The sequence below is a fragment of the Epinephelus fuscoguttatus genome, linkage group LG18 (assembly GCF_011397635.1).
Source record: "Epinephelus fuscoguttatus linkage group LG18, E.fuscoguttatus.final_Chr_v1".
Classification (NCBI taxonomy): Eukaryota; Metazoa; Chordata; class Actinopteri; order Perciformes; family Serranidae; genus Epinephelus; species Epinephelus fuscoguttatus.
The window spans coordinates 40,454,139-40,477,470 of record NC_064769.1 but is presented as its reverse complement, the minus strand read 5'-3'; the positions used below and the strand labels follow the sequence as shown (position 1 = coordinate 40,477,470).

Here is a 23,332-nt window from a genome sequence, read left to right as displayed (position 1 = left end):
AGATGAAAGTCACTAGAATAACCTGAAGAACCACCTGACAGACCACAAGGACCAGGTAGAACCTCTTAAATGGACAACAGAACCACCTCGAGGACTACTACAAACTCCTCAGTGTCCACATGAACCTCTTAGAGGACCACACCTGACCACACCCCTAGATCCACCTAAATGAGTGCTAGAACTTCCTCAAAGACCACCTAAAAGAACTCTTGAATGTCCTCAGCACCGCCCTGGCACAAAGGTCTATGCTCTTCTGTTTTTGGGCTTTCCTTAGAAGCTACCTGGCAGATCAGCGACCTCAGTCTGGGTGGAGGTGATGTAGCATTAAGGTGCGGCAGTGCTGTGCCTGATCTGTTTCACAGCAGACAGGTTTCTGATCCAGCTGGGAGGCAGGGCGGTCCGGTATCAGAACCCCGGCTGAGTTTGAGCTGCTGCAGGTCAGAGTCTGGAGCTGCTGCTGCGCTCCTGCGGAGGTGAAGAGGTCGAGCGGCAGCGTTTGAGTCGTTCAGGTGTTTCCTTTGAATTTGTCACCCGTCTGTTTGATTTGAGCTAAAACGTTCAGAAACACCAGCGAGGTCTTTTTAAAGAAAGCTGCTCGTATCTGCACTGAAACTGTTAAAGAACTTCAGCTGTTGTTCGTCATGGATCAGGCTCGTCTCCCTCCGCTGACCAGCAGTACGTGTCGTTCTGGTCAGACAGGTGACACGTGCTGCTGCAGCGACCTGACCCCACACCAAGCACCATGCTGCTTCTTCATGTATCTGACACAACCTACACCTCATGTTTCCTCACAGCGACGGCTGAAAGACAAACACAGAATGTACACTTTATTTCCTCTCCGGTCTGATTGTAATATTTCAGCTGTGTGTACTACACCGTAACGTCTGATTGTACAACATGTTCTTTATTTAAACAGAGCTGACGGTGTTGCATGTAATAAAACAAGACAGTTAAGAAGTGATGTTGTTGCCCTGTGATCATCTACAACACATCAGACCTGATGATGATCTGCCTTTAAACTACAGTGCTAACGTCATACAGAGAATGATCTAACAGTGAATTACAGCTGGGAGCAGCTGAGCAGTTTGTCAGTGTCCTTTGTGTTCAGAGCCTCCAGGCGTTTTTCATCATCAGAATAAAGTAGACGTCACTGTCGATGGAGGCGCTGACTCCGCAGTAATAGTTGACAAACTCCTCTTTGGTCACCTGTTGATTAGAGCAAAGATTTCAGTGTTGAGTCGCAGCAGGACGACAAGATCAAAGTGTGAGTTCTACTAACAAGTGCAAAGTAAAGAAGAGATCATCAGACAGCTGCTGCTTCCATCCAAATGAGCCTGAAGTGGAGGTTCACTTTTTGTTTAGTGTAAGACAGTTGTTTTGTCAGTGAACTTTGTGAGCGGTAATGGAGCCGAACATGTGTGTCAAATGTGCATTTAATGTGTGTTTAATGTGTGTCTAATGTGTATTTAATGTGTGTCTAATGTGTGTTTAACGTGTGTTTAATGTGTGTCTAATGTGTGTTTAACGTGTGTTTAATGTGTGTCTAATGTGTGTTTAACGTGTGTTTAATGTGTGTCTAATGTGTGTTTAACGTGTGTTTAATGTGTGTCTAATGTGTGTTTAATGTGTATTTAATGTGTGTCTAATGTGTGTTTAACGTGTATTTAATGTGTGTCTAATGTGTGTTTAACGTGTGTTTAATGTGTGTCTAATGTGTGTTTAATGTGTATTTAATGTGTGTTTAACGTGTGTTTAATGTGTGCTTAATGTGTGTCTAATGTGCATTTAATGTGTGTTTAATGTGTGTCTAATGTGTATTTAATGTGTGTCTAATGTGTGTTTAACGTGTGTTTAATGTGTGTCTAATGTGTGTTTCATGTGTGTTTAATGTGTGTCTAATGTGTGTTTAATGTGTATTTAATGTGTGTTTAATGTGTATCTAATGTGCATTTAATGTGTGTTTAATGTGTGTCTAATGTGTATTTAATGTGTGTCTAATGTGTGTTTAACGTGTGTTTAATGTGTGTCTAATGTGTGTTTAACGTGTTTAATGTGTGTCTAATGTGTGTTTAATGTGTGTTTAACGTGTGTTTAATGTGTGTTTAATGTGTGTCTAATGTGCATTTAATGTGTGTTTAATGTGTGTCTAATGTGTATTTAATGTGTGTCTAATGTGTGTTTAACGTGTGTTTAATGTGTGTCTAATGTGTGTTTCATGTGTGTTTAATGTGTGTCTAATGTGTGTTTAATGTGTGTCTAATGTGCATTTAATGTGTGTTTAATGTGTGTCTAATGTGTATTTAATGTGTGTCTAATGTGCATTTAATGTGTGTTTTAGGTGTGTCTAATGTGTGTTTAATGTGTGTTTAATGTGTGTTTAATATGTGTTTCAGGTGTGTCTAATGTGTGTTTAATGTGTGTCTAATGTGTGTTTCAGGTGTGTTTAATGTGTGTCTAATGTGTGTTTCATGTGTGTTTAATGTGTGTCTAATGTGTGTTTAATGTGTATCTAATGTGCATTTAATGTGTGTTTAATGTGTGTCTAATGTGTATTTAATGTGTCTAATGTGTATTTAATGTGTCTAATGTGTATTTAATGTGTCTAATGTGTGTCTAATGTGTGTTTAACGTGTGTTTAATGTGTGTCTAATGTGTGTTTAATGTGTGTTTGTTTAATGCGTGTCTAATGTGTGTTTAATGTGTTTACTGTGTGTCTAATGTGTGTTTAACGTGTGTTTAATGTGTATTTAATGTGTGTTTAATGTGTGTCTAATGTGTGTTTCATGTGTGTTTAATGTGTTTACTGTGTGTCTAATGTGTGTTTAACGTGTGTTTAATGTGTGTTTAATGTGTGTTTAATGTGTGTCTAATGTGTGTTTAATGTGTGTTTAATGTGTGTTTGTTTAATGTGTGTCTAATGTGTGTTTAATGTGTTTACTGTGTGTCTAATGTGTGTTTAATGTGTGTTTAATGTGTTTACTGTGTGTCTAATGTGTGTTTAATGTGTGTCTAATGTGTGTTTAACGTGTGTTTAATGTGTATTTCATGTGTGTTTAATGTGTATTTAATCAGAGACACACTGATTTTTAACATGAATCATTCTTCAGTGTTTCCTGGTGTAAATCAGCTGGTGTGTTTGTCTCTGAGAGGACGAGACCTGTGTGGATAATTCAGCTCCTCAACAAACACTGAAGGAGTTGTAACCAGGAGACGTTCACTGCAATGACAACACTGCTCGTCCTTTGTTACTGTTTCTACTGGCAGAATGTCACGTACTGTATGTGTTCTGTTTCTCTTATTTTTTTGTCCACATCCCTCTCATACCCATTTTTCTCCAAAATTAGCGCACGTTTTTTAAACACTGGTCGATCGGCTCCTTTCCCATTGGCAGTAGAGCTGAGCTGTGAACACGGCTCTGCAGCACACGAAAACGCCTTTCTGTTTTTATGTTTTACTGGTGTGTCACGGTTGACGTGACGAATACGCCTGACAACAGGTTAGTAAACAATAGAAAGCAGCACAGAGGCCAGTGAAAACTTTACGGTGGTTACTTCTGGTCACATATCTCTGACTGATTCAGTCTCTCTTCAGACTCGGTGCAGACTGATTCAGGTCGATGTGCCAGTGCATCTCGCCGGTAAAGGGGTAAAATTAGTGTGTTCACCCCGGTGCTGTTTCCATCCATGCAGATCGGTGCTGGAGCCCATAAATAACCGTGACTGACCTGGGCGTGAACGCTGATTGTAACCTGTCCCATTACATTACAAATCCAGATGTCAGCAGGTGTTTGTGGTTTCCTGTGCAGTGGGAAAGGAGCTTTAGAGGGGCCAAACAAGTCTGTGGACTTGGATGGAAGCAGTGAGTGAGGGGAGTGCACACGTCTGAGTCCAGAAACTGAAATGAAAAGGATCATTTTGAGCTTTACTGAACTACAGAGAGAAGCCAGAGTCGGCCTGCTGAAGGTAAAGTTACTGAACAGTGAGGAACAACAGCCACCAAACTACTGCACTACTGAGGTTTGTATCTTGTATGGTTCCATCACCACTTTATTTTCACGTCTTTTTCTCTTTGTGGTATGTTAGAATTTAAAAACCATACAATATACTCTGCAGAATATTTCCAGATGCACAGTGAGCTGTGTCTGTGGGGAAAAATAAGCCTCTGTTGCCTCCACCTCCCTCCACCTTCCTCCACCTCCCTCCACCAACACACCAACCCAGCAATGAGCTGGTTTACCAGAACGACGCTCAGTCAGAGTTTCCAGGCATTTCTCATCATCACAATAAAGTAGACGTCTGTGTCGATGGACGCGCTCACACCAGCATAATAATTCATGAACTCCTCCTGGGTCACCTTCAGAGATCATACCAATGTGAGCTCAGTGATTACAGCTTCCTTTAGGCCTACACAGTATCTGAATGTTGTCACTGACCTCCAGACACTGAAACTCATCACATAAATCACCTGATGAAGACGTGACGTAGCCTGTCAGATAAACACTGGATTACCTTTCCATCTTTGTCGTACGGAGAGTCAAAGCTGTCCAGGAACTTCCTGAAGACTTGATCCTCTGTCCACTCCCCGTTCTGGTACTTCGGGTGGTACTTGGCGTTATAAACCCCCCGCAGGTCTTCGATGGTGATCACCCCGTCACCTGTCTTATCCAGCTTCCGAAATGCCTGCATGACCACCTCCTTCCTGGCTTTAGACATCTGCGGCTGCAGTGAACACCTGAAGTTAAGACACACAAACTGCTGCTGAACTGCACAGTCACCTCTCTGTATATTTACCCTCAGAGTGATGAGGAACTCGTCGAAGTCGATGGTCCCGTTCCCGTCGCGGTCGAAGCGCTGAAAGAGAGCCGTGGCCTCCTGTTTCTCGATCAGGATCCCGAAGTCATTCAAACCCTTCAGGAACTCCTTCAGCTCCAGGGAGCGGTTGTTGTCGTCGTCCATTATTTTAAAGGTTCTGACAAACACAGACAGTATGACATCATTTCATCATTCAAACGTAACAACAGCGTCAAATAAAATCTGCATTCAAACAAATACACAAGTAGTATCGTAACAGTCAGAGACTTTAAACATTCTCTGTCACATGTAAAAGTACAAGCAGTGCTGGGCAGTAGCGTCACTACAAGTAGCAACGTTACTAACGTAACTACATTTCTCAGTAGCGTGTTGGTGACGTCACTACTTTGTGAGTCAAATAGCTTTTCAGTAGTGAAGTTGATCCATTGACCAAGTAGCGTGGTCATGTCCACACAAGTTACAAGCTATTCTCCTGTTCTTCCCCGGAAAAGCTCTGAAATGTGTTAAAGGGTTTTTTGGGGAGTTTTTCCTGATCAGCTGTGAGGGTCATAAGGACAGAGGGATGTCGTATGCTGTAAAGCCCTGTGAGGCAAATTGTGATCTGTGATATTGGGCTTTATAAATAAAATTGATTGATTGGTTGATTGATTGAAGTGCAGTTGACTATTTTTCTGCCAAGGTCTGGATAAAAGTAAACCGAGACTAAGTAACATGACTGACGCCAGCGCTCCACGAGGCAGCACGCTCACGGCGCCATATTGAAACTTAAGTTAGGCTGTCAATCCCGTCCTCGTTTCATCCGCTGTCTGCGATAGCCATCCTCCGATTAACCTCCACTCCAAAATAAAGTTAAAATCCTCACCTGCCATTCACAGCCTGTCATCTGTTCATTACGCCAGTCACTATCCACACCAGCAGCCTGCAGCAGCAAAACCAGAGCTGGATCTCCAGACTGACTTTGACTGACCGTAACTAACAAAATGACCAGACTGACAGTACACTCTTTTTCGTTATCGTCTTTATTTTGTCTTTCTGAGCTTTTGGGCCAACTGAGCTACATTTTTGTTACAAACTGAACTGAGGCCTAGTCCACACTGACCCGTGTGCTTCTGAAACCGTGTTCTATGCAATGTGGCTGTTTGTCCACACGCAACCACACTTTTGGGCCCCCGAAACCGCGTTTCTTTGAAACTGGAGTCCAGGGTGAAGTTTTGGGAAGACTCTGGTGCCAGCGGTTGCGTGTAGATAGGATAACCGCAGTATTTTATTACCTGTCTCCATTGTTTGACGTCAGAGTGACGGTAAATAGCTCTTTTCTAAAAGTTTACTAATTACTAAAATCCCACATCCTGTGTCAAATACAATGTGTCTTAACTATATTTACAATGAAGCTTGATCCTGCACTTTGCACTTAGCCCGTATGTGAATGTTTACCGTTGCTATGGCAACAAGTGACAGCTGACGTTAGCGTTAGTTAGCTTAGCTCAATTGTCCAACAAACAATAAACCATAAAATTATAATTCAACATATTTAAACAAAATCAACAGCAGCTACCAACAGTTACAGTCCTTACAGCCTAAGCTAATATGTTGTCACAGGTCAGAGTGTCAACATTAAAGTAATAACGGCTTTAATCCCTGAGGACCTACGCTAGCATTAGTGACGGCTACATCCACTCGTATGCAGTTACCTTACGTTACAGAAGCACAATACAAACTATATAAACACATTATCTATTAAGGGTACACTACTGATAAAATCTGAAGGTGCCTAGGTGACATTTACCCACCTGAAAGAATAAAGGAAAACATTTTGCTGGTCTTCAGTAGCTTTACTCTCGGTGTAACTGCCAACTGAAGAACCAACCGTTAATATACCAAGATTTGTTCTAATGTCTTTACTCACATCAGTTCTGCTTTATTTATGGCATATCCGGCTGCTCATTGTGTTATTCTTGTGTGTCACTCAATATTTCTTAGTAAGGTACATCCTTCGTGAGGTTTTGGATTTAAAACACTGCATGTCAAAAACCTGAAGGAAGGCATGAAGGAACTTTAACCCCTCACTCCACCTCCAGACCCCTCCGGTCAGCTAACCTAGGGCTTTCACTGTTCCACGCACTTATTTTAAACTCAGGGGTGACCGTGCCTTTGTGGTCGCAGCCCCCAGACTCAGGAACAGCACCCCCCTCTGTCAGACCTGCCCCCTCCATTGACTCTTTAAATCAAGGCTAAAAATGTTCCTGTTTACTGAAGCTTCAGAGTCCTCCTGATGTTGCCTATGTGTTTACTTGTGCCTTGATCTATGTTGGTTGCTGTGTTTTTTTTCTTTATTATTTTACTTCACCTGTATCTCTTTAATTCACTTTTAAATGTGCTTTATAAATACATTTGACTTGACTTAAAACAAACAACTAAAAGACAAACAGAAAAAAACTCAACGACCTAAAACTTGACTGACAATCTGACATGCCAGGAGAGAGACCTGGCTGGCACCCCAGAAAAAACAAGACAACCCTAACTGAACAAAATGAAATAAAATAAGATAACATAAATAAAATAAAACTTATATTTCAAACCGTCACAACATGACATCACACACAGCTGAGAGACAGAGAACAGTGTTAGGAGGAAGAGAGGGACGTACTGATGTCACGTGTTATTTGCAGGACATGTTCATGTTCTGATGTCCCCCAAAAAAGAAAAGTTTTAAATTAAGTCTGCTATTTTTATCGTTTATATGACTTGCTTTTATTTACTGTGGTTTTATTGACTGAAAAATATTTTTAGGATATCTGTTTTTTTAACAGACAGACTGACAGACAGATAGTCGATTGAAAGAGGCCAAGACAAAGAAATGCATCAATTTATTTCTGTTATCTTATAATAAACTGCCTCCCTGTTTTTCTTGTCATTTTTTATAACCCTGATTTGACATAAAGTTAAAAAAATAAAACTAGCTTTGGAAGCAGCAAACTACTTTTGCCATTATCCCGTAGCTTAGCTCACTACATTTCACTGGAGATAGCTTCAGTGTAGTTAAACTTTATTTGATGTGGAGTTACTAGTAGCTTAGCTCACTACATTTTCCAAGTAGCTTGCCCAACACTGAGTACAAGAACTCATGGGCAGTGAAAATGGCATCTAACATTATTATATATTCCACTGTTTAGTTATTACCATTGGTAAATGAACCGTCGGCTGTCACAGGCTCCAGTGCAGCACCGTGCACACCGACTTCAGAACAGAGCCGACAGCCTAACCATCGTCATTAAGCTTGTCAAAGTGTGAGCATACATTTAATACACCTCTCACTCCGCTGCTGCGTCAGACGGGGACAACCTCGAACTATTATGTAAAACAAATGACATATTATTGGAAATCATTAATGTCATAGTTAATACTGTCACAGCACAGTTTGTAATTAAAAAAGATAAAATAAATCGTATTATATTATGTAAAGAAAACACAAAAATTCACCAAGCGGTTTGGGGAAAAAAAAAAGATAGAAAAATGTTGTAGTATGATAAATGAGAAAACACCATAATACAGTATGTCATAAAAATCATAATTTAAAGCTGTAAGCGACATGTTCATGGTCATCTCTTTATGCTAACGCTCTGCTGACACAGAAAAATTCTACTGTCAGAAACATCTGATGTGGCGTTTGACCTAATGTAGAAATGTGGTGCACTTTATGCCTGTTTTGAATTTTTATTTTGTTCAGGATCTGGAATGGATCCATGTGTGTTAATTTATACACAGATGATGTTCCTGTCTGAAAAGTGTCAAAAGTTAAAATGCAAAGAATCATCAGACCCCGAACAGGACGGTGAAAGTGGGAACTCGTAAGCTTTGCATTAAAAGACAACCACTGAACAAATCAGCTGCTCATGGTGTATCTACAACCATCAAACATACACAGGGCCATGCCTGGTAGGTTTTTGACAGGATGAATTATGAATTATGAATTGAATGTTCTTTCTTTATTAAGTTGAATATATTGGGTTTGTGAGTTGGGAATTTTAATTGGAAGCTGAAAAAGTAGCACACGATAAGGCACGTGAAAGTTCACATCATGAGAGTTCACAACAAAAACAGGTGCAGGTAGTATCCACACGACCTGTCCAACCCCGCCCACCAGCTCGACAACCAGGACGCCAAACCAGCCTCAGAAGCAGAGGGCGGAGAGAGGGAAGTCACAAAACTCTAATAACGACAACAAATGAATTGTTTTGGGCACAGTCCTAAAAGAAATCACACAGACTCGCTATCGGTTGATGTATTTTAAAGACTTTGGTGAAATATTTTCAGGGTCCAGTATTTGCCCATGTGGGGATTTAAACTTTTAACCTGTGTATCCCCAGAGCACCACCAGGACGACATAGCTCCAACACACCTACTACAACTTGAAGCAATGATGTCATATGTGCAAAGCTTTTTTGTGTGTGTCTTTTAAGATTAAAGCATGTAGGCCACTCAAAACGTTGGTGATAAAATTGTAGAAAAAAAAAAAATCTCACATCATTCTGCTGATTTCAGGTATATTGTCAAATATTTTGTCGACATTTCGTTAAAAATGAGATGAAATGGAAAATGTTGTGCATACAGTACAAATTATAACAAGATATTAAATATCACTGTGAGCTAACTGTCAAACTGATCTGAACACTGTTTGAAACGTGATATCTGTATAAACAACGTCAGAGTCAATTTTGGTTGCATATGAATGAAGACTTTTGGAGATATTCATGTTCATTTATCATATTCTTAAAAATACAACGTGATGGAGGTCTGAGCTGACGACAGGTCACAGTGAGGCAAACTTTTTCTTGCTGCTCTAGATGGTGCAAACCTAGTTTCATATGAATCCCTTTGGGTGATTATGTGATATAAAACTGTTGCATTGTGGCGACATCTAGTGGCAGAACATTCAAAGACAGAGCAGGCAAGCTTGGACAAAGCATCCAAACATGTACCAAGTTTGGTGACAACTGCTGTTGCCCTTTTTGATTGATGAGTATTTATGTAAAATAAAAATTGACGAAATGTTAAGAAATGTTTCACTTCAAAACGGATCGGCATAAAAAAAATCCTTGAAAAATTTAGGACATATCTGTAGATGATCCTGCCAAAGGTCTGGGACACTTAGAACAACTGTCTATGAAGACACTGCATAAATATGATTTAGAACAAATTAAGAAAAAGTTGGAAAAAATACCTTTTTTGATTTGGAGACCATTAGATGAAATATACAGATAAGAGTATGGATTGATATGTTGAAGGAATTTTGACTGTAAGCCAGTCCGTTTTGAAAATTATTGAAAAAATCTAAGAATAGTTGATACAGCGCCTCCCTCAGGTCAAGGAGTCTAATTTTTTTTGGACCTGAGTTCTGGGTGGTAATTAAAACTCACCAACAAGTTTTGGGAGTTTTCATCTTATGATGTCGCTGCACAGAAACTTGTAGCAGTGAAAAACAAGAAGAAAGAAGAAAGAAAGAAACAAAGAAGAGGAAGAAGAAAGAGAAGACGAAAATGTAAGAATAAGAAAAAAACAAAAAAGATATCAGCAGGGAGTGTCGGTGCGTGATCCCAAACTTCAAAGCATGTCGATGAAAATGTGACCAAAACGTCATAGTATAGCATGTCGATGAAAATGTGACCAAAATGTAATAGTATAGCATGTCGATGAAAATGTGACCAAAACGTCATAGTATAGCATGTCGATGAAAATGTGACCAAAATGTAATAGTATAGCATGTCGATGAAAATGTCATAAAAATGTCATAGTATAGCATGTCGATGAAAATGTGACCAAAATGTAATAGTATAGCATGTCGATGAAAATGTGACCAAAACGTCATAGTATAGCATGTCGATGAAAATGTGACCAAAATGTAATAGTATAGCATGTCGATGAAAATGTCACCAAAATGTCATAGTATAGCATGTCGATCAAAATGTAAAAAAGAAAACATCATAGTATAGCATGTCGATGAAAATGTAAAAAAAAAACGTCATAGTATAGCATGTCGATGAAAATGTCATAAAAATGTCATAGTATAGCATGTCGATGAAAATGTGACCAAAACGTAATAGTATAGCATGTCGATGAAAATGTCACCAAAATGTCATAGTATAGCATGTCGATCAAAATGTAAAAAAGAAAACATCATAGTATAGCATGTCGATGAAAATGTAAAAAAAAACGTCATAGTATAGCATGTCGATGAAAATGTGACCAAAACGTAATAGTATAGTATGTCGATGAAAATGTGACCAAAACGTCATAGTATAGCATGTCGATCAAAATGTAAAAAAGAAAACGTAATAGTATAGCATGTCGATGAAAATGTGACCAAAACGTAATAGTATAGCATGTCGATGAAAATGTCATAAAAACATCATAGTATAGCATGTCGATGAAAATGTGACCAAAACGTAATAGTATAGCATGTCGATCAAAATGTAAAAAAGAAAACATCATAGTATAGCACGTCGATGAAAATGTAAAAAGAAAACATCATAGTATAGCATGTCGATGAAAATGTGACCAAAACGTCATAGTATAGCATGTCGATCAAAATGTAAAAAAGAAAACGTAATAGTATAGCATGTCGATGAAAATGTGACCAAAACGTAATAGTATAGCATGTCGATCAAAATGTAAAAAAGAAAACATCATAGTATAGCACGTCGATGAAAATGTAAAAAGAAAACATCATAGTATAGCATGTCGATGAAAATGTGACCAAAACGTAATAGTATAGCATGTTGATGAAAATGTCACCAAAATGTCATAGTATAGCATGTCGATCAAAATGTAAAAAAGAAAACATCATAGTAAAGCATGTCAATGAAAATGTGACCAAAACGTAATAGTATAGCATGTGGATCAAAATGTCATAATAAATGTCATAGTACAGCATGTCGATGAAAATGTAACAAAAACGTCATAGTATAGCATGTCATTCAAAATGTCACCAAAATTTCAGTCGAGTATGTTGAACAAAAAATCACAAAAACATATATAAAATTATAAAAGTGAAATAGCATATGATTATAAACATAAAAAGAAGTCACAGCGCAGCATGTAAAAAAAGGAAAAAATGCTATAGCATAGTACTTAAATAAAAGTTTTACAGTATCGTATGTTAAAATAAAAAATCATTAAAAACATATTATAAAAAGTTTCCTTGGGCCGTTTAAATAAAGAATGTCGATCTCAAACGTGTCATAGTATTGTACCCCAGAATTCTCAAAGAATCGTTAAAATATGTTTCAAGACATTGTCTCTGCTACAGTATGAAAAACATGCATCACATATGTCACCAAAACAAGTTTCACCATGGAAACAAAGAGACAAAAGTACATGATCAAATGTATTCGACCTGTGGTAATGTGTGGACTTACACAAAGTAGGGAGTTCGTGTGCAGGAATATTAACATGGCTGATCAATTGTAGGCACGAGGCCAGCAGCACTTCCTCTGATGTGACACTGCTCCAACCAAAGTCATAGTACTTCATGTAAAAGTTATGTTGCTGTATCTTGTTGTTCTTTGAGTGTATTCATATCAACTCACACTGTCACAGCACTGTCATGCCATAACAAGTCATATCGGACTTTTACCTCCAAAATTAATATGACTTATTTTATCATGTGGAAAATTCATTGACTTGAGTTATGGCTTATTTTTCTAACCCAACCCTTTGACTGATGGCAGCCCCATGTTTCTGACAGATCCTGCTCATTTATACCAGCATCATGTGTCAGTGTCATAGTGCGGCGTCTTCCACTTGACGCAGATCAGCGAATCACGGCAGACCTCTGTGGTCCAAGAGCTTTCTTTTGTAGAGCATATTAAGCTGCATATTTGTCCCAACTTGTCCCATGAGGTGAGGGGCGTGGCCTGTCCAAAATCACCTTTTTGGGGCATTAATTACAGCGCCACCATGTGGCTGATTGGGGTCATATTTCTTGGGAGGCATTTGCACATAATTTCCAGTTGTTGGGCTGAGTTTCATGTTTCTAGCTCATTCCAGCTCACGCTAATCTGAGCCAGACCAGTTTATGACAAATAATAATAATTCTAATAATTAGTACGGTTATCATACCGTGTATATTTGCTTATTTATGATACTGAAAAAGAAATTTAAACTGGACGCTGAATCTCTCATTTATTTGAGTTATTTTCTTCTTACACAAACTTTCATTAAGAAAATGTTTCAAGTTTCAGTTACAGAAATAAAACCTTTGTTCAACCAACACTAACCCCTCTGTTTTCATTCCTTTAAGGCTCATTCTGAGTGAGAATAATAATAATCCTGTAACACTGATATTTTCTGAGACAGATATTGCACAGTAAAAAAATCTTGTACTGTTGCAGCCCTGACAATAACAAAAACAAACTGTCACAAACTCAACTGGGTTTTTGCCCCTTTGGAACTTGAACCCTGAATATATGACAAACAGGAGCTCACCTGCCCAAACCTTTGATACCAGACGATCCTCGGGCCAGACACTGCAGCCTGAGTCTCTCCACTGGGTCCGAGCACTCTGACAGTTGGCGCTTGGCGTTCATCGCCATCTCTCGATCGTGTCTCGACGTCCCCGCCATCACTGCCAGCATTGACAGAAGCTGTTTGTTATTCAGGGGACTCATGGTGAAGATGACTCAAAGCTCTGGAGCCGTTCTCACAAAACACACTGAGGCTAAGTGGTTTGTTTAGATCGTATATAACTGACAGTTTTGTGTCTGTCTGGGTGTTCATGTATCACAAAGTGATAGTATTACATGTGGTGTTCCACAAGGAAGCATTCTTGGACCACTTTTGTTCTCATTATCACTTGGAAACATTATTAACCATCACTCCATTAATCACCATTTTTATGCTGATGACACACTATTATACATCTCTGTCACACTGAATGCCTCCAATGCATTGGATGGTCTGATTGCCCGTCTTTCTGACATTAATGTTTGGATGGGTAAAAACTTTTCAAAGCTAAATGTCGAAAAAACTGAGCTTCTTTTAATCGGACAAAAAGCAGCAAGAGAAAAACTGCACCAAGTGTTTAGTGGCCTCAGCAAGCACATTAACACTGATGTTACCAACCTGGGAGTGGTTTTAGACTCTGACTTAAATTATAATTCTCATTCTAACATCATCAAAACATCCTTTTATCATCTAGGTAACATTACTAAGGTCAGACCTTTTTTAACCCAGAAAGATGCCTAAATACTCACTCACACTTTTATGACTAGTAGTTAAGACTATTGCAGTTCCCTTTTCACTGGACTACCCGAAGAGTCAAAACGAAAACTCCAGCTAGTCCAGAACGCTGCAGCCAGAGTGTTGACTAAAACAAGGAAAATGGATCACATGATGATTTTATGTCCCTGAACTGTGGAACTCGCTCCCTCTGCATATCAGAATGGCAAATGACTCTCTCATTTTTTAAAAACGTGAATTAAAGACCTGTCTTTTTAATTTGGCTTTTAATGTTGAGTAACATTATAGTCCTGATTTTTAAGTGTTAACCACTGGATTTAACTTTATTTTAACCTTTAACCTTTCTTTTTATTCTGTGGACCTTTAATCAATTTTGTTGTTACTTGGTTTGCTTTATTTTATATTTTATTTTCTCATTGTCATTTTTTTGTCTTAATAAACTTTATGTTCAGTTGATCATTTGTATGAAAGGTGCTTTATTAATAGAGTTAAAAGAAGCGAGTTTGGATAAACTAAAAACACTGTTTGTGTCTGTCCGTAATTTGGACTCGTCAGGTTTTAGTCTGAGAATAATGAACATATTTAGTGTTTAAAGTTTCTCATCAGTCTGAGAGAAGTTGGAGGAGCAGAAGACACCTGAGGCACTGTAATGCTTCAGGCTGCTGTCAGCCCTAGAGTGGTCTCCTCTGGTCTGAATCAGGGACTCATGTTGTTCCAAAGTTGTATAATTGCCTAGAGTTGGTTGGTGTTCTCACGGCAGCATTTACAAGAGGACCAGATCAAATGCCTTGTGTGAGAAAGCTGCTCTTGATTGGTCAGAATTTCCATGTGGGAAAAATCCAGGAAGTAAAGCAAACGTTGAAGAAGAGTACACTTGCAAGATAAATGTGACACTTGTTCATGTCTGAACGTTGTGCAAAAACAAAGTCACAAAAAATGCAACAAATCTAAAAGTTTTCCTCGTCTCAGACGCCGAGCTGCAAATGTCCCTCTGTCTGCAGAGACAGTCAGTGTGAAATGATGCCGTAATACGATAATAAAGTCCCAACGTCCTCAAACCAGACGATAATAAAGTCCCAACGTCCTCAGACGAGACGATAATAAAGTCCCAACGTCCTCAAACCAGACGATAATAAAGTCCCAACGTCCTCAGACGAGACGATAATAAAGTCCCAACGTCCTCAAACCAAACGACAATAAAGTCCCAACGTCCTCAGATGAGACGACAGTAAAGTCCCAACGTCCTCAAACGAGACGATAATAAAGTCCCAACGTCCTCAAACCAGACGATAATAAAGTCCCAACGTACTCAGACGAGACGATAATAAAGTCCCAACGTCCTCAAACCAGACGATAATAAAGTCCCAACGTCCTCAAACCAGACGATAATAAAGTCCCAACGTCCTCAAACGAGATGATAATAAAGTCCCAACGTCCTCAAACGAGACGACAATAAAGTCCCAACGTCCTCAGACGAGACGACAATAAAGTCCCAATGTCCTCAGACGAGACGATAATAAGTTCCCAACGTCCTCAGACGAGTCCCAACGTCCTCAGACGAGACGATAATAAAGTCCCAACGTCCTCAGACGAGACGACAATAAAGTCCCAACGTCCTCAGACGAGACGACAATAAAGTCCCAACGTCAGACAATATAAAGTCCCAACGTCCTCAGACGAGACGATAATAAAGTCCCAACGTGAGACAATATAAAGTCCCAACGTCCTCAGACGAGACAATAATAAAGTCCCAACGTCCTCAGACGAGACGATAATAAAGTCCCAACGTCCTCAAACCAGACGACAATAAAGTCCCAACATCCTCAAACCAGACGACAATAAAGTCCCAACGTCCTCAGACGAGACGACAATAAAGTCCCAACGTCCTCAAACCAGACGACAATAAAGTCCCAACGTCCTCAGACGAGACGATGATAAAGTCCCAACGTCCTCAAACCAGATGATAATAAAGTCCCAACGTCCTCAAACCAGACGACAATAAAGTCCCAACGTCCTCAGACGAGACGATAATAAAGTCCCAACGTCCTCAAACCAGACGACAATAAAGTCCCAACGTCCTCAGACGAGACGACAATAAAGTCCCAACGTCCTCAAACCAGACAACAATAAAGTCCCAACGTCCTCAGACGAGACGATAATAAAGTCCCAACGTCCTCAAACGAGACGATAATAAAGTCCCAACGTCCTCAAACCAGACGATAATAAAGTCCCAACGTCCTCAAACCAGACGACAATAAAGTCCCAACGTCCTCAAACGAGACGACAATAAAGTCCAAACGTCCTCAAACCAGACGATAATAAAGTCCCAACGTCCTCAGACGAGACGATAATAAAGTCCCAACGTCCTCAAACCAGACAACAATAAAGTCCCAACGTCCTCAAACGAGACGACAATAAAGTCCCAACGTCCTCAGACGAGACGATAATAAAGTCCCAACGTCCTCAAACCAGACAACAATAAAGTCCCAACGTCCTCAAACGAGACGACAATAAAGTCCCAACGTCCTCAGACGAGACGACAATAAAGTCCAAACGTCCTCAAACCAGACGATAATAAAGTCCCAACGTCCTCAGACGAGACGACAATAAAGTCCCAACGTCCTCAGACGAGACGATAATAAAGTCCCAACGTCCTCAAACCAGACGATAATAAAGTCCCAACGTCCTCAGACGAGACGATAATAAAGTCCCAACGTCCTCAAACCAGACGTTAATAAAGTCCCAACGTCCTCAAACCAGACGACAATAAAGTCCCAACGTCCTCAGACGAGACGACAATAAAGTCCCAACGTCCTCAGACGAGACGATAATAAAGTCCCAACGTCCTCAGACGAGACGACAATAAAGTCCCAACGTCCTCAAACCAGACGTTAATAAAGTCCCAACGTCCTCAAACGAGACGACAATAAAGTCCCAACGTCCTCAGACGAGACGACAATAAAGTCCCAACGTCCTCAAACCAGACGTTAATAAAGTCCCAACGTCCTCAAACGAGACGACAATAAAGTCCCAACGTCCTCAGACGAGACGACAATAAAGTCCCAACGTCCTCAAACCAGACGTTAATAAAGTCCCAACGTCCTCAAACCAGACGACAATAAAGTCCCAACGTCCTCAGACGAGACGACAATAAAGTCCCAACGTCCTCAGACGAGACGATAATAAAGTCCCAACGTCCTCAAACCAGACGTTAATAAAGTCCCAACGTCCTCAAACCAGACGATAATAAAGTCCCAACGTCCTCAGACGAGACGACAATAAAGTCCCAACGTCCTCAGACGAGACGATAATAAAGTCCCAACGTCCTCAAACCAGACGATAATAAAGTCCCAACGTCCTCAGACGAGACGATAATAAAGTCCCAACGTCCTCAAACCAGACGACAATAAAGTCCCAACGTCCTCAAACGAGACGACAATAAAGTCCCAACGTCCTCAGACGAGACGACAATAAAGTCCAAACGTCCTCAAACCAGACGATAATAAAGTCCCAACGTCCTCAGACGAGACGATAATAAAGTCCCGACGTCCTCAAACCAGACGACAATAAAGTCCCAACGTCCTCAGACGAGACGACAATAAAGTCCCAACGTCCTCAGACGAGATGACAATAAAGTCCAAACGTCCTCAAACCAGACGATAATAAAGTCCCAACGTCCTCAAACGAGACAATAATAAAGTCCCAACGTGAGACAATATAAAGTCCCAACGTCCTCAGACGAGACGATAATAAAGTCCCAACGTCCTCAGACGAGACGACAATAAAGTCCCAACGTCCTCAGACCAGACGATAATAAAGTCCCAACGTCCTCAAACCAGACGACAATAAAGTCCCAACGTCCTCAGACGAGACGATAATAAAGTCCCAACGTCCTCAGACGAGACGATAATAAAGTCCCAACGTCCTCAAACCAGACGATAATAAAGTCCCAACGTCCTCAAACCAGACGATAATAAAGTCCCAACGTCCTCAGACGAGACGACAATAAAGTCCCAACGTCCTCAGACGAGACGATAATAAAGTCCCAAAGTCCTCAGACGAGACGACAATAAAGTCCCAACGTCCTCAGACGAGACGACAATAAAGTCCCAACATGAGACGACAATAAAGTCCCAACATCCTGTAGGAGCGACAACTATTGGCGCTCAGTCCCAGGTGAGACGAGACAGTGCAGCAACTTTGATGGTTTTAAAGTTTAAGATGACATCCTGGCTAAAATCAACCCAGTCATGTTGTTGTTATTGCTGAAGCGTTGTGTTGTGTGTCATGAATATTTTCTGTTTTGTAACTGTGTTTTATATTTTAGCATCATTTCTGTGTTTCCTGTCCAGGGACATCAGATGAACATTAGCTCACAGCTAACCGTGGTGCAGCTCAGTATCTGAACACTGTCCCTGATTAATACACTAAATAAATTAACTAGTATAATTACATTAGAATTTTTACAGCACAGAGTGTGTGTGTGTGTGTGTGTGTGTGTGTGTGTGTGTGTGCTGCAGTGAAGCATCTGAACTGATGATTCGAGGAATCTTCCAAGCAGAGTATGTTTGTGACATGAGAACAGGTGTGAACAGCTGACTGCTTGTGGACAGAAGAACTTGAATCCAGCCTGTGGCCCTTTGCTGCATGTCATCCCCCCTTCCCCCCCCCCCCCCCCTTTCATGCTTACCTGTCCTGTCCATTAAAGGCAAAATGCCCAAAAACATATCATCATCATCATCATCATCATCATAATTATAATAAAACCTCAAACTACAGACGGAACCATGAAACACAAGGACTGACCCATCACACACTCACCGTCTCTCTAATGTTCTGATCTCCAGCTGGAAACAACAAACAGGAAGTGTGACACCGAGGCTGCCGTTCCCCAAACAATCCGCGGTCACCATGGAGACCTGGTGTGCTCTCCTGTGATTGGCTGTTCGCTCCTCCTCAGGCGTCGTCTCATTAAAATCCAAGTTAGTTTCACAAACACGTGACCCGAGCTGTGACGGAGGAGTCAGCAGTAGCAGCCATCCTGTGGCTCAGTCTCTCTCTGGTGTTTCACCGGCTGCTGAAAACGTCTCGTCATGTTTCTGACAGTGACGTGTCAAAGGCTTGTGTCTGACCTCGGGAGCATCAGCTGACACTTCCTGTACGTGTTTCACAGTAAAAGTCTACCGCTGGCTTCACATTAAGACACTTTTATTTTGTATTTTTATGAAACACACGCAGGAAGTGTGACGTTAGTAAGAGTGGCAGCTTCACACATGATCAGGAACTGATGAACGATGATGCGACAATCATCATCATCATCATCATCATCTTGTGGATCAAACTTCAGTTCATATAAATAAAATCACAGTAATTGCTGTAAAATCCATAAATCAGTAACTGTGGTGATTTTAATTGTAAACTTTTGTAGTATTAATTCATATTTCTATTTTAATGTTACTCTTGGTATGCTTTTGTTTCTTCTGATGTTGAGTCCCTGTAAAATGTGACTCGGTGTAATGTAATAAAAACTGACCTGGGAACGTCTGTTTGATTTTATTTGGGAAGTTTTACTGTGTTGTCTTTGGTTAAATCACAGGTGTTCACTGCCCTCTAGTGATCAGAGTCAGGAACTACATGCTGCATTTCTCACTGGGAATAATGCAGACACTAATACTAATTATTATTATTAAAGTTTATTTGTAAATTCAGATATAAAGAACAGAGAAAAGTAAAACATGCTAAAACCAGTTTCCATGTGCAGGTGAGGTGGAGACCCAGAGAGAGCTTTTCTTGGTACCTCACCCAAAAGGGACAAATAAAATATGCATAGATTTAAAAATCCGACATGATGCAAAGTAAAAGGTCAGTAACAATAAATGTCTTCCGGACAAGCATCGTGACTGAGGAGAAATAAACACCAAATGAGTCAGTGCTCTGCAGAGACACAGCACAGTGATGCTTTATACGACACCAGACCTTTTTGTCACGAACCCACTTTTACATAATTAAAGCTTTCTGCTCAGTCAGTGTTCATTTACTTCTCTTTGGAAATAAAAGTAGATATTTAAATATATTTGAATATGTATAAGAAATAGTCTGTACATCACGTATCAAGAAGAGAGGAAAGGTTGCAGCACATCACTTGGAGCAGGTTGCTATTCCAATAAAACTTTTTTGCACCATAAAAAATGTTATGAAGGTACTTAGGGTCAGCGCTCACCCAGATAATATAACAGTCAGTGAGAAGAGGAGATATATATATATATATATATATATATATATATATATATATATATATTTATATATAAACTGTTAAAAAAAACAAGATTTCTGATGATTCATAGAGATTTTGTGACCGATGCGATCTTTCCAAGTGCGTTTCTCTTTCATCAAAATTCCAAGAAATCTTGTTGATGTAACTTTAGAAATTTCTTCACCATCAATATATCATGTTAAATATGCAAGAAGGCCACTGTTAACTTCATTCATAAGTACTGACATCTTTATATCTGAAATAATAAATTAGTATCATCAGCAAATAATATTGGTATTATAGTGTTTGACACTGCTGCAAGATCGTTTGTATAGATGAGAAACAACATGGGTCCTAAAACGAATCCTTGTGGTTCCCCACAATGTATCGCAGCTCTCTCAGACTCTGCATTAACATGAAAATACTGCTGTATATAAGAAACTTAATTACTGGGCCATTTCACAACAGAGCCCTGTCATCTGTACCTGTGCAGTTTGGCAGTCATGGCCGAGAGCATCAAAAGCTTTGGAGAGATCCAAGAAAATACCACATGTAAACTCTTTATTTTCAGAGGCAGTGTGGACCCGATCTACCAGCTGTGACAGGGTCATCAATCAATCAATCAATCAATCAATCAATCAATTTTATTTATAAAGCCCAATATCACAAATCACAATTTGCCTCACAGGGCTTTACAGCATACGACATCCCTCTGTCCTTAAGACCCTCACAGCTGATCAGGAAAAACTCCCCAAAAAACCCTTTAACGGGGGAAAAAAAACGGTAGAAACCTCAGGAAGAGCAACTGAGGAGGGATCCCTCTTCCAGGACGGACAGACGTGCAATAGATGTCGTACAGAACAGATCAACATGATAAATTAACAGTAATCCATATGACACAATGAGACAGAGAGAGAGAGAGAGAGAGAGAGAGAGAGAGAGAGAGAGAGAGAGAGAGAGAGAGAGCTATGCAGGTAATGACAGTATCTTACAACAACATTAATGAAAGTAATAATATTATAGTTATAGTTCTGGTTACTGCGGTACAATATGTTGAAAGTATGTATTAATATCTGGCAGTATACATGTGTGACAATAATCATATGTGTATAATAACAGAAGAAGTATGACTAATGACTAATGATGGCAGCAGCAGCAGGAGGAGGCATCTGGCAGGACCACGGCAGCAGCACAACCACACACGTCACGCTGTCCAGGCACCGCTGTGATATGAGTTAATCTGAGAGACAGTGGAGCACAAAGGCTCCGGAGAAGAAGCCGAGTTAGTGACATCCAGAATGGCCGGGTTAGCTAGATGCAGTAATAGGATACGAGAGAGAGAGAGAGAGAGAGAGAGAGAAGGAGAGAAGGGGCCCGGTGTATTAAGAAGGGTCCTCCGGCAGACTAGGCCTAAGTCAGCCTAACTAAGGGCTGGTACAGGACAAGCCTGAGCCAGCCCTAACTATAAGCTTTATCAAAGAGGAAAGTCTTAAGTCTAGTCTTAAATGTGGAGACGGTGTCTGCCTCCCGGACCGTAACAGGAAGATGATTCCACAGGAGAGGAGCCTGATAGCTAAAGGCTCTGGCTCCTGATCTACTTTTGGAGACTTTAGGGACCACGAGTAACCCTGCGTTCTCAGAGCGCAGTGTTCTGGTGGGATAATATGGCACTATGAGCTCTCTAAGATATGATGGAGCTTGACCATTTAGAGCTTTATAAGTTAACAGTAGGATTTTAAATTCAATTCTGGATTTTACAGGGAGCCAGTGCAGAGAAGCTAAAACAGGAGAAATATGATCTCGTTTCTTAGTTCCTGTTAGTACACGTGCTGCTGCATTCTGAATTAGCTGGAGAGATGCATGCAGAGTGATTTTTGTGGAATCCATACTGCTGTCCATAAAGTATTTTATACATGTTAAAATGTTGACGACAGCATCCATAAACTAATTTTCTAAAAGTTTGGAAAATTTGTGAAATGTTTTGGATCATCTGCTTTAAAAAGAGGAATGACTTTATTTATGACTATATAAATATATATATATATATATATATATATATATATATATATATATATATATGTAGTAAAGGTTTCAGAACTGAGCTTTTCACCTCTTTTACCAGAGCTGCACTAATTCAGTCATGTCCTGGAGAATCACTCTTTGATTCCCTTATAACCTCGTTTATCTATTTGATGTAGGAGGTTCAAAAAACACACGGAAAGCAACCTCTTACATAATCAGCTGGACTAGTGTTTGTACTGAAAATTTTCTTAGAAATGGAAACTCCAACATTCACAAAAAACTAGTGAATCCGCAGGCCGTATCAGAAGGCTTCATGATGGAAGTTTTCCCATCAAAAAACTGGGAGGAAATCTTGTGGCAGTTTTCTTCTTTTGTCGTGGCTGATTTATAATTTTCCACGTAGCTTCGGTTTCATTTGCAGCGTTTCTGAACTGACAAACTGTTTTTGTTGTTGTTTTGTTTTTTTTCTGCTCTAAGAAGATGATTACATTTATTTCTAAGATGGGATAGGCCTAAATTTTTGGAATTTTTGCAGGCGGAAGAATGAACACAAGTTCATGTTTGTTTTGATCAAATATCACTCTAAGGTTTCCTGTGGTTGAGCCAGAGGCCAGAGCAATGCCATCAGAGGAAACTATCTCTTCATACTGTACTGTATACTTCTAACATATATACTATCAAATGCCTATCCCTCACTCTTATCTAAGACAAGGCTGAAGAATCTTAATAAAGTCTGTATTATCTTCATTAGGTGCATACACATTCACTAGTGAGACCTCAGTACCATCGTTGCCCCGTTCACTCGTATAAACCTTCCCTCACTGTCTTTAAACTTTGATGTGGAGTTCACTCCTCTCCTTTTAAATCCCACCACACCTCTTGTGGAGCATGAGAGGAATAAAACACTTTGTCTGCCCATCTTTAGCTTTATATGTTCAGCATTTGACATGTGAGTTTCTTGTGTATGAGCTACATCACAGTGTAGTTGTTTGAGCTGACCCAATATTTT

The 23,332-nt window shown here is 40.0% G+C and overlaps 1 protein-coding gene across 3 annotated transcripts; it reads right to left on the bottom strand.

Moving 5' to 3' along the window:
• Positions 1-694: 694 nt before the first annotated feature.
• Positions 695-19,153, bottom strand: capslb (calcyphosine-like b). 3 transcript variants are annotated; one of them, XM_049604276.1, is made up of 5 exons: positions 18,870-19,153; positions 13,296-13,434; positions 4,791-4,968; positions 4,509-4,718; positions 695-1,206 (listed from the first exon to the last, which is right to left on the bottom strand). In XM_049604276.1, the coding sequence occupies exons 2-5, from the start codon at positions 13,430-13,432 to the stop codon at positions 1,105-1,107; spliced, it is 627 nt and encodes a 208-aa protein (XP_049460233.1). In that variant the 5' UTR covers positions 13,433-13,434; positions 18,870-19,153; the 3' UTR covers positions 695-1,104. The 3 variants fall into 3 exon arrangements, with proteins under 3 accessions (XP_049460233.1, XP_049460235.1, XP_049460234.1); XM_049604277.1 differs by lacking the exon at positions 695-1,206 and adding an exon at positions 4,012-4,353; XM_049604278.1 differs by lacking the exon at positions 13,296-13,434.
• Between the last annotated feature and the right edge of the window lie 4,179 nt (positions 19,154-23,332).

What these genes read in the sequence shown, in the direction of transcription:
- capslb (XM_049604276.1), bottom strand. Translation starts at nt 13,432, where the DNA reads ATGGCGGGGACGTCGAGACACGATCGAGAGATGGCGATGAACGCCAAG. An exon ending in GGTATCAAAGGTTTGGGCAG is followed by an intron (nt 4,969 to 13,295) that starts GTGAGCTCCTGT and finishes TGTGTTTGTCAG; the next exon opens with AACCTTTAAAATAATGGACG. An exon ending in AGTTCCTCATCACTCTGAGG is followed by an intron (nt 4,719 to 4,790) that starts GTAAATATACAG and finishes TGTTCACTGCAG; the next exon opens with CCGCAGATGTCTAAAGCCAG.